The sequence below is a fragment of the Myotis lucifugus genome, unplaced genomic scaffold, assembly GCF_000147115.1.
Source record: "Myotis lucifugus unplaced genomic scaffold, Myoluc2.0 scaffold_17, whole genome shotgun sequence".
Taxonomy (NCBI): domain Eukaryota; kingdom Metazoa; phylum Chordata; class Mammalia; order Chiroptera; family Vespertilionidae; genus Myotis; species Myotis lucifugus.
The window spans coordinates 5,457,861-5,470,140 of NW_005871065.1; the positions used below are offsets into that span (position 1 = coordinate 5,457,861).

Genomic DNA, 12,280 nt, shown 5'->3' on the forward strand with positions numbered 1-12,280 from the left:
TTACCTACCTAGATGACTGTATGTTTAGCATAGAAAGGTCCTGTGTAGTGACCTGAGAAAAGAACTAGCATCTATTAATACTGAGACATTATTGATCCTGTGCCATCAGGCCAAAAAAAAAAAAAGACTATTAAACTTTTTAAAAATAACATTATAATAATTTCAAAGTAAAATCTCAGATTTAAACTTATATCTAAATACATCATCAAATAATGGCCATATTTGGTTTCTGCCTTGGTTGTGTCATGCTAGGTTATTTGGCATTAGGCCAAAGAGTGTTCAGTGGACCACTTAATAAACATATTGGATAAACAATGATGCTTTATTGTCATTTGGAAACACTAATAAACATAATAATGACTTGGGGAAATTGTAATAAATGTCACTTCCTCTCTAAATGGTATCCCTCTCCCTCAATACTTATTCTGAATCAGAAATGGGCATTTTAGCCCTAGCTGGTTTGGCTCAGTGGATTAGGGTTAGGGTCCCGGGTTTAATTCCGGTCAAGGGCACATACCTTGGTTGCAGGGTCCTCCCTGGCCCAGGCTCTGTCCAGGGCGTGTGCAGGTGGCAACCAATCGATGTGTTTCTCTCACATTGATGTTTCTCTCTGTCTTTCCCTCTCTTCAACTCTCCCTAAAAGATCATTGGAAAAATATCCTTGGGTGAGGATTAACCAAAAATAAAAAAATAAAAGAAAGAAATGGGCATTTTAAACAAGCACATCTTTTTCTGCCTGTCTCAGGATCACGTTTTGAGAAACACTAATATAAAAGAAAACTGTTTTAAACTTGATCTTCACCATTATAAACTGTCTTCATGTTTGCAAAGTAAGGGTCAGGTGTGCAAATGGCACTGCTATAAACATAGAGCTTGAAAAAAGTTATGCTCTAGTTTAGTAAATTAAAAAAACAAAACAAAACGAGAATATGACTCAAATTCTTAGTGCTGGACCACATTTTTCTCAGTAGTGAAATATGGCCAATGTGATGGAGCTGGAAGATAAATCTGTGAGCCTATTTTTATAAATGCTTTAACTGTTTTTCAGGGCTGGAGTGGTATAATTTCTGTGGTGGGTGTATAGTTAGAATGGGGGTTTGGCACACAGGAATAAAGAGGGGATTCAGATTGAAAAGTAGTGAGTAATTATACTCAAGAACCACCAGCCCAATCCTATAATAACTCTTCATGGCTTCCAATTCCAAAATTTATTTTCTGTTAAATAAAAGCAGTCATCTAAGTGATGTTGTGCTGGGAATCAGGACATTATAGAATATCTTAGTTCCAATTCCATAAATCTATATCTTCAAATAAAACCCCCAAGTACAAATAATACATCTCAATTCACTTTGTAAATCATTTTTCTGTGTTGGTTCTTTCTCTGAATCTTTAGCCAAAACTTAGAGCTGGGACAGATTCCAGGTGAGGACACAACTGCAAAATTCTATACTCCCCATTCTTTGGTTATTTTGCCTCGAACTGAAGCGGATACTTGGCAATGAGCCACTGGGGGGATTCAAATTTTTCTAATTCACTCTCTTCGTTAATCAAGTTGACCAAGTAATTTCTAAACTTTCCGTCAGCTCTGTACCTCCCTGTTACTAGCCCAGCATGTCGTCTTCCTGCCTCAGAAACTATAGACATAAAAAGGGTTCTCAAAAACAGTCTAGTCCTGCCACCCTGTTGGATAGTGTGAAAGCTACACCCAGCTTTCGTGGGTAGTTGTTAGAAGTCAAGTGGGCTTGGGTTGGGAGCAGAAAACGAAGCTCTTGATGGTTCCTCCCACCACACCTCCTGTGGGCGATTCAGGAAGGTCTCAAGGGGAGGAGATGCAAAACAGTGGGACTCTGCCCTGACATTTGGCTCTGGATTGAGGCTAGTTGGGGGTGGGGGGAGGTCAAGTCACAAGAACATCTGCATTTAAGGCAGGTGACCTGGGTTCCAGTGATGGTTCTGACATTAAAGAACCATGTACCCTCTGTAAGGGTATTTAATATTTCATTTCTTTATATAGGGTGTCCCAAAATTCATGCAAGAAGTAATTTTGATAGAAAACACAGGTTTATAATTAAAAATTGTAAATTTTTTATTGATTCGTAAAGTATATAGTATAGGGTTATGTATGGAATAGCACATCGCGTAAATGGCCTCCACGGCGTTGCTGGCACATACGCAAAGCTGTGTTCTTCATTGGTCTTCATTGTCCCTGCTCCTGGGCCATAATTGGTACTTGGTAATGCTTATCAAATTGAAGGGATTGAAATCAAAGGGCAACAGATATGAGAATCTGATTCAATAAACCAAGTAAAATTAGGCTTTTATTTTTTGTTGTTAATGCTCACGCAAAATTCAAATCTTGCGTGAATTTTGGGACACGCTATAGTAAGACTAGAGGCCCAATGAACGAAAATCATGCACTGGTGGGGTCCCTAGTGGCTGCCGGCTGCCGGCCAGGCCAGGTACTCCTTCCCTTCCCCTGGTCAGGCCGCCTCCTGGTGGAACTCCCAGACTACTCTCGGTCAAGGGGACAATTTGCATACTATGCTTTTATTATATAGGATAACCAATACAAACCTGGGCATAGTTGTCCAATATACTTCCATCCCTTTCCTTCCCTCACTTGGGAATTATAAACATTAAAGAGACTAAGATAGGTTAAGTTACTTAGACTAGTGCCTGTAACGTATTAAGGATTAATATTACCACTGACTCTTATTATATGGCCAGCCTATGAAAGGCTGACTGCACGCCGGTAACGCGCTTGAACGCCCTGTAAAGGTTTACTCTAGCCCATAACTGCGCATGTGCGTCCTGTCCCCAGTGCTTGTCCGCCCCGGCCCAAGCTCCGCCCCCAAGCCCAAGCTCCGCCCCCTAGGGGGACGCCCCTTAGAGCGCGGGCACGTGGGTGAGGCGCGCGCTTGCTCCAGAGGAGGTAAACCGGAGGGCAGGACGGGGGAGGGAGGCGTTTACTTCCGGGTCCACGTCGTTTCATTTCCGGGGGAAGTCTGCACCGCCGGCAGCGGGCAGTGAGCAAGGTGTTTGCAGCCGCCGGGTGGTCCCGCGGCCTCGGTGGAAGCCGGGGAAGCCAGGCATGAAGATCACGAGGCAGAAACATGCGAAGAAGCATCTCGGCTTCTTCCGCAACAACTTCGGAGTCCGCGAGCCGTACCAGATCCTGCTCGATGGCACCTTCTGCCAGGCGGCGCTGCGGGGTCGCATCCAGCTGCGGGAGCAGCTGCCCCGCTACCTCATGGGGGAGACCCAGCTGTGCACCACCAGGTGGGCCCGCGGGCAGGGCGCGGGGACCCGCCCCCGGGGAGGTGGCAGTTAGGGGTGGCTCCTGGGAGGTGGGGCATGTCTGCGACGTGGGCAGAAAGGACCACGTCCTGGAATAGTCAGGACTCGTCAGCCCGGCGAGGAAGACCACGTGCTTTGAGTCTTGGTCCCAGCCCGACCAGCTGTCATTCTGGGCAAGTTCATCTCTCTGAGCCTTGGACTTGTCATCTGTAAAAAAGAGGTCAGAACTACTAATTATGTCGCCGAAGTATCAAATGAGGAGGCAGAGGGTACATAGAGCATTTATTGGTATCTGAAACCTACTCCCTTTTAACGGTTGCTGTTACTTGCATGGCTTTTCCTAATTTAAGTAAGTAAAACAATCTCAAGCTTCACAACTGCCCTGTGGGGTACCATCTTCGATTCCCAGAAAGCTAAGTCAGGACTGGAGGCGAGGAACTTGGCCTCAGGTCATTTGTTTATTCATCCGTCCTTTTGCTTTTGTTAATCCTCACCCTTGCATATTTTTTCGTTGATGTTTAGAGAGTGGAAGGGAGTGGGAGAGACACAGAGAGAGAGAAACATCGATGTGGGACACACGGACGGACTAGAACCCAGGACCGTGCACTCCGAGGACCAGTGCTCTGTCCACCAAGCCAGACCGGCTAGACCGGTGGTTCTCAACCTTGGCTGCACATTAGAATCACCTGGGAACCTTTCTAAAATCCTGATTTCCGGGCCTCACCCTCCAGAAATTCTGTTTCTTTGATACTAATGTTGTGACCCCACCCCATAGCAAAGAAACAGAATTTCCGGAGAATGAGGCCCAGAAATCAGGATTTTAAACAGATTCCCAGGTGATTCTAATGTGCAGCCAAGGTTGAGAACTACTGGGCTAGGGCTCTTCATCCGTCTTTTCTTGAGTGACCAGCCCTGTGCCAAGCACTGCAGCAGCAGGACAAACTCCCCGCCCTCGAGGCCAGGAAAGTGATGGTGTGCTTGGACGCCAGGTCCAGCGTCCGCACCTCCTCAGTGCGGAAACAGGATGGAACCTCGTGGGGGTGGGGAGGAGGGCGTGTGCAATCGTGAAGGTTTCATGGAGGACACAACATGCGAGCCCAGTCACGGTGCAGTTCTGAGAGGAGGGACTGTTCTGAATGACGGAAAAGAGAGGAGTGAGGATCTTGTGAGCATCTTTTGGACAAAGGAATGGAGTTGTGAAGTGCCTGGGAAAGAGATCAGTTGGAAATGAAGTTGGGGAAAAGGTAAATGGAGGCTAGATTATGAAGAATTATTATTAAGAAACGTAAGGGTTTTTGTTTTTTTTTTTATTGTACAATGTTACTTTAAAAAATATTTACTTGAAAAGAGAAAGTTAAGGCCTAGCTGGTTTGGCTCAATGGATAGAGCGTCGGCCTTCGGACTGAGGGGTCCCAGGTTCGATTCCAGCCAAGGGCACATGCCTGGGTTTCGGTCCCCAGTGGGGGGCATGAAGGAGGCAGCCAATCAATGATTCTCTCTCATTATTAATGTTTCTTTCTCCCCCTCTCCTTTTCTCTCTCAAATCAATAAAATAAATTTAAAAAAATAGAAAAGAAAGTTAAAATGACCCGTAATGCCCCATCAGTGAGTAACCACTATTACCACATGCCGTATCATACATTCAATGCTTCATAGCTGCACAGACACACAAGAGTGCTCTTCCTGTGCAGACGGTGTTCATGGCCTGCTATTCTCACATAACTACTCTGTGAACAGCTTCCCATATTCGGAACTTCTCAAGCAGTGCCTCAGATAGGGCGTGGATACCCCAAAACATTTGATCCCCCAGCCTTCAGGGCTGCCAGACAAGTCCTTCGTTAACCTGTGCCCCTGAGTTGGTTGCTTGTCCATTTATCACCATGTGGCATAGAAATGTGAACATTTTTAATACAGTGCTATGATCTAAAAAAAAAAAGATTGAGAAGTACCGCAGGAAATTATATTCTATAGCATTTCTTTCCTAAAGAATCTATTTTAACTTCTGAAATATTTCATACATACACAAAAATAGGATCGTATAATGAAATGTCTGTCAACCAGCTTTTGCAGTTGTCCCGACATTGACAACCTTGTTTCATTTATCCTCCACCCCTTTTTATTGATAGTTTATTTTAAAGTATGTTATGTAGCCAATTTTTGGTTATGTATCATGAAGAGATAAAGAAGGCTTTTCAAAGTCAGGATTCAAACAAGGTACATAAGTTGCATTTGTTTGCTATGTCTCTTAAGCATTTTAAAAACTGTAACAGTTCTCTTCCCCCCTCTTTGAAATTTGCTATTTATGGTTTTAAGAAATGAGGTCACTTGTTTTTCAGTAGAATGTGTTTGATGCCACTAGTAGTTAGAAGGTTTACTCATACTCAGGTTTGAAGAAATTTGGAGTTTTTGTAATTTGAGGAAGTAGCTCGGCAGAATGCTATCAGACATGACAACTATCTTTTAGAAAAAATAATTGCAACAATGTGAGGGGTATGTTGGAGGAGCAAGAGAGAAGACAGTCCCCTCAAGAATAACGTGATCCTGAACCTGGAAGGGGAAAAGCAGGAACCTAAGGGGTTCTGCAAGGAGACATTACTGAGATAGATACCAACAGCTGATGGGGTGCGGACCTGGGGGTTTGGGCAGGTAATACATTCAAAGCCCTGGAGGAAGGTAGTTTGACTTTAGATACGGTGAATGAAAAGCGGATGTCAGGACATCTATAGGATTTATTCAATAAACAGTTGGCAATTTGGGCTTGGAACGCAAAATAGAGGTAAAAACTGATGACTATAGAAAGCAAACTCTCTTTAAAAAAAAACACTAGTGGGGTGACAAAAGGAGTCTGGTGAGGGCTGGCTAGGTTTGAAGAAATCTTTGACTCAATAGTCCTTTTTTTTTAGTGTGATGGAAGAAGTGACTGGGGAGCTTATTAAAATACTCATATTTGATGCCTCCACAAGAGGTGCAGATTGGGGGATGAGAAGCGAACTAGAAATTAATACAATTTAATATGACTGTCATTCTGATATGAATTGTTTATAGATGACACTTGGAAAAATATTGGCTTATATTAATATGAAAATGCAGCGTGAAAGGAGGTAGTGGTTGTTTTGCAGCAATCTGATGTCTTGAGAATTTTTACTTTTCTGAACTGAAAATTGTGAGGGTGTACCAATTGGTACTTGAAATAGAAGAACATAGCAGTGTGGTTGGGGCAAGACATCTATTATCAAACTACTTGGATTCACATTTTAGTTTTACCACTTATTAATTTGAATTTGAGCATATTACTTGAAATCTCTCAGAATAAGATGCTCTGACATCAGGATAATTTGAAAGTAAGCTGCCAAACTTCGTAGGACTGTTTTGAGATTAAGTAAGAATTTATGTAAGGATCAATTAGATGCTGCCTGGCTTGTGATAAGCACTCAGTAAATTTTAACTGTTATTATTGTTATTTCTACTTGGTGTATGAATTTTCCAGGTCTTTTAAGAGTGAAGTGGCTACTGTATGATTTGTGGCTATCGTATTAAAAATTCAGATTGTATTGGTATAGGTCAGTGGTCGGCAAACTGCGGCTCGCGAGCCACATGTGGCTCTTTGGCCCCTTGAGTGTGGCTCTTCCACAAAATACCACGTGCGGGCATGCACATACAGTGTGATTGAAACTTCATGGCCCATGCGCAGAAGTTGGTTTTGGGCCTGCGCGAGTCTATTTTGAAGAAGTGGCGTTAGAAGAAGTGGGGGTGTTGGTCGGGCGACGGCAAACGCTGCACAGGAAACGCTGCACAGGTGGGCCTCGGGATATGCAGCGCGGGGGAGGCGCCAAATATCAACAGTACTTAAACTATATAGGTAGGTAATGAACCTACTTATATAGTTTAAGTTTAACAAATTTGGTTCTCAAAAGAAATTTCAATCGTTATACTGTTGATATTTGGCTCTGTTGACTAATGAGTTTGCCGACCACTGGTATAGGTTTAGCGTTTTAAAATTTGAGTATTATTTTTTATACTTGCTTTATGTGAACACTTAAATGTAATCATGAACCACTAATAACATTTTCTTTTTCAGGTGTGTGTTAAAAGAGTTAGAAACATTGGGACAGGACCTATATGGGGCAAAACTGATTGCACAAAAATGCCAGGTTCGAAATTGTTCCCATTTCAAGAATGCAGTGAGTGGATCAGAATGTCTGCTTTCCATGGTTGAAGAGGGAAATCCCCATCATTATTTTGTGGCATCACAGGTGATACTACTTTTAAAACCAAAGTCGATTTTTTAAATCATTTCTATATATACTTCATATGGTGCTGTTTATAATCAGAAAAAATTAGTGCAAGTGGTTTGCTCAAGTGCTTCGACTTTTAAAAAATACCAGCTTTTAAGTTAATTTGCAATCAATAAAAGCAGTTGTCATTAGAGAATTTGAGAACTTTAAGCATGTTGATTTTCTTCTCAATTACTGAAGTTTCCTTTTTTAAAATAAAAATTTATTGATACACATATGTGATGACATGTTTTGAGTTCTTGAAGGGAAGATAAGTACAGCAAAGATTTTGCATTCTCTGTTCATGGATGTCTTTTTCCTTGTTCTGTATTTATACTATTTTTCAAAAAGTCATGTTATTTGAGACTGTACCATAAATATGGAACTGCTTCAGGCTTTTAAAAAGACTAGGAGGGAGGAGAGGAGAGACTTTCAGGAATGATATTAATGAAATTCACTTTCATACAAATTTGCTTAAATATAGAGGCAAAGCTGAATCTAGAATCTGAGTCAGCTAATTCCTACTTTATTTCTATTACTTCAACCTATGTGAGCAATCTGGAGCATGATCTTAGAGCAAAGGCAAGGGACACCACCTAACATCTTTACCTTTGCATTAGTTTGTGATTCATGGTCCTAAAACAGCAATTTTCAACCTGTGTGCCATGGCACATTGTTATGCCACAAGAAGTTTTAAAACATGCAAACCTGACTATTTAGTCAGGGGCACTGACCTCTTTTCCCTTAGATTATCAAAAATGACAATAGCCATTCGGTGTGAGTGCCCTGTCTTGAACTTTAAATATATAGGTCACATCACATAATAAGGTTGCATCTGATTGGTTAATCTTGGTACCAGAAATTCTTAATCTTGGTACCAGAAATTCTTATATATAAGTATAGTACCTAATTTTTTTTTAGGTAATTATTATTATCATTATTATAATCAATATTATATCTATCCTTTGTTAGATCAGCAAAATATATTTTTTGGTGTGCCACAGAATTTTAGTAATTTATGTGTGCCATGATAAATATGAAAAAGGTTGAAAATCTCTGTCCTGGAATATTGATAAATCTAGTTCACATTGTTGCCACTTAACTGTGCTCAATTTTTATGTTTCTCTTCCTTTCTTTATCATAAAATATACTGTGCTCCCAATAGTGAGACATACTAATTTGAAAAATAAAATCTGTGATTTCTTTTATTTTTAATATAACCCTCTTGAAGTTCTTAGAAATATGTCTAAGACACCTCATTTAACTCGCATACTTGAACTAAATAATTCTTTCTTTCTTTTTAATAGGATCAGAATTTATCTATGAAAGTAAAGAAAAGACCTGGAGTTCCTCTTATGTTTATTATTCAGAACACTATTGTCTTGGACAAACCTTCTCCCAAAACAATTGCCTTTGTTAAAGCAGTAGAGTCAGGTCAGCTTGTCTCAGTTCATGAGAAGCAAAGTATCAAGCAACTCAAAGAGGAACAGGGTTTAGTGAAAAACCCTGAACAGAGAAGAAGAAAAAAGCGCAAGAAGATAAGTGGCCCCAATCCTCTTAGCTGTTTGAAGAAAAAGAAAAAAGCACAGGATACAAAACCATCTTGCTCTGAAAACAAAAGAAAAAGAAAAAGAATCCGGAACAGATCGACCTCAAAAGTACTTTCTGGAACGGAGAATGCAGAAGGATAAGGAATCCTTTGGGTACTTTGAATAACATTCAAATGTGAAAAGTAAATTTCTTTTTAAAACTGTGGAAGTACGCAGGATAAAAAAAGACAACGCAAAAAAACTAAACTTATTTTTGTAAATGAATATTGATCCATAAGCCTTTGCCTAAAATTATTTGTAAATAAAAGCAAAACAGTGAATGGGTTTAAGTGTGACAGTGTTCACTTTGCTTACTCTGATTTTGGAGGGTGTTCATTGATGTAAAACTTGTTTCTTTCTCACCATCACCCCTCACCCCACAACATTATATGCAAATAGTTTTAAAAATCAAATAGTATTAAAAAGCTAGTAACAAAAAAGCAGTCCTCTTTCACATTCACAGAGGAAACTTTCTTTTTCAACTCATGTAGGGGTTATAGAATTTTCTTTACATTTCCAAATAATATAAATTTATTGCTACATTTTGATCCATTCAATAATTTTTCTACTAGAAAAATTGAAATTTTGCTTGCTTTGCTTACTTCCCCATTTTCCAATATAGTAATATTTCAGTCTTTATACAGCCTAAGTTCAGTATTTTTACTATTACAACTATAAACCACTAAACCAAGTAGCATGCTATGATTGAATTTCTTATACTACTTTTGTTATTTCAGAAGTTCATAATGCCCTCATTTCTTTTTAGCGTCTGACTTGATCTTGCCAAATATTCTAATAACTCTAAAGGGCCTCATAGTACAATTTTTCATGTGATAATATCAGGTCATTTTTTACCCCTGGAGATACTTCTGGAGCCTTCTGTTCTCCAATGTCAAACCGTTTTGTGCCGAGCATGTTGCTCAACTATCTCCCAGGCACTTCTTTTTTTTTTTATTTTATTGATTTTTTACAGAGAGGAAGGGAGAGAGATAGAGAGTTAGAAACATCGATCAGCTGCCTCCTGCACATCTTCCACTGGGGATGTGCCCAAAACCCAGGTACATGCCCTTGACCGGAATCGAACCTGGGACCTTTCAGTCCGCAGGCCGACGCTCTATCCGCTGAGCCAAACCGGTTTCGGCTCCCAGGCACTTCTTGTCCTTATCCAGAGATCTACTTTTTCACTTCTGTTTCCTAGATTCATTTTACTATTTCTTGGTTTTCTCGTTTGCTCTAGTGGAGCAAAGAGTGTGTAGGAAATAATGTGTTTTTTTTGAGGCACACCCAATGTGTCTACCTTCATATTTGTTACACTGATAATCTAGCTTCCCCATCAGCTCTGAGGCTGTTTCCCAGAGGCCATTGCTAATTCCCAGAGGACAGAGATATACTGTCTTTCCTTTCTATATCCTGAAACAGCTGATTATAAGAGAGCCATCATCTGACCACACTCAAAGGTGCTGTCTGATTCAGTGTCCTGTGTCATTATCCTTTGCACTCACAGACACCTGCTCTGACACCCTGAGAAGACAACACCTTACCTCCCCCGTTCTCTCACTGTGATGAGAAATTACTTTAGCCTTTCTGGGTGTGCCGTCCTGTCATCAGGGGTCTAGTCTCTATCACGTCCTAGCTGAACACACTTTGGACCTTCTGAGTTTGGGGGGGCAACTTTGGTGAAATGACAAAAAGGGGGAAAAGAAAGTTACTCTGCTAAAGCTGGGGAAAAAGTCAGAAACAGGAAGGTACCCCATCAGCTTGAGAAGCAGAAGGCTGTGGGACGGCGGTTCTTAGCCCTCACTGTGCATCAGAATCGTGGGGAATAGGAAAGGCAGATGCCCAAACGCCACCTGAGAGAGATTTTCAGTCTGGCGTGGGGTCCGAACACTGTAATTTAAATGTTCTCAGGTGTTTCTAATGTGCAGGGAGGTGGAGAACCTGAAGTAGAAAAAACCTGGGTCCGGGAAGTAGGCCGTTCCAGGTCCAAAAAATCAACTGGGACTTCTCTCAGCCTCAGTTTTTTAGGGGCAAAATAGGGTTTATTGTGAATAAGACAGTGTCTGGCACTTAGTACACGTTCAATAAATTGTCTACAAATTATAATGAAATACTATACAGCTGTTAACTCTCATATCTCATATTTCAAAAGGCTGCTTAATGATCTAAGAAAGTGAATGTTCCTTACCCCACCTCCCCAATTGCCAAGTTCTGCAGGCAGGCACTTGGCCCTATCTTCCTTCCTAAGGAATTAGGATTCGGAGCAGCCTTTCTCCACCTTTGGCTGCAGATTTGTGTCAGTCTTTCAAAAAATCATTGAGAATCTCCAAGGGAGGTGCCTGGGCTTCGGACTATTTTAAAAAGCTCCCCAGGTGATTCTAACATGAAGCCAGAGTTCCGAGGCAACAATGCAACAGTGTATCTCAACCTTTGACATAAAAACAATTTAGAGATTTTATTAACATTCAAGCTTCCTGGGTCTTACATTCAGAGTCCGATTCAGTAGGTCCGGGTGGGGGCCCAGAACTTGCCTTGTAAACGAGCTCCAGCTCCCAGGGCCCCAGCACCGGCATCAGCTGGGAGCTTTAGAAATGCAAATTATGAGCCCCACCCGGCACTAATCGGAATCTCCTGGTTGGAGCTGACGAACCTTTGTTTTGACAAGCTCTCCACGTGGTTCTTATTTTTTTGCTAAAATTTAAGAACCTCACAGCCCGATCGCCAAAGCGAGATGGAAGGCAGCCTCAGAAGTCAGGGAACGCCGCCACCACGATTTCTAGTATGCGTCCCGGGAACCAGAGTCCGGAGCCAGCGCCCAGAAAACCAGAGGAGTAAGTACAAGGGAAAAGCGGGTCCTCCAAGGAGAGCCAGGGGCCTTGACCACAAGGAGGGGGATGAATGTCAGGGAAAAGCAGGCTGTCCCCTCCACCTATGGAGGGGAGATGGCGCCTGGCGTCGTTTTGGAGGATGAAATAGAATGATGCATGTAAAAGTGCTTCTCAGTTGTCTGGCACAATATAACTGATTAGGGACTCGCATGAATTATTTTTTTTTAGGAAAGCAGTACAATTGTGGCACTCGGGATGATTAGATTAGGTCATATGACCTGTATCTGTTAGATTA

The 12,280-nt window shown here is 41.5% G+C and overlaps 1 protein-coding gene across 1 annotated transcript; it reads left to right on the top strand.

Moving 5' to 3' along the window:
• The first annotated feature begins 2,991 nt into the window (after positions 1-2,991).
• UTP23 (UTP23, small subunit processome component) lies at positions 2,992-9,480 on the top strand. Its single transcript, XM_006085228.3, has 3 exons — positions 2,992-3,279; positions 7,376-7,550; positions 8,879-9,480. The coding sequence occupies exons 1-3, from the start codon at positions 3,092-3,094 to the stop codon at positions 9,260-9,262; spliced, it is 747 nt and encodes a 248-aa protein (XP_006085290.1). The 5' UTR covers positions 2,992-3,091; the 3' UTR covers positions 9,263-9,480.
• Positions 9,481-12,280: the final 2,800 nt, after the last annotated feature.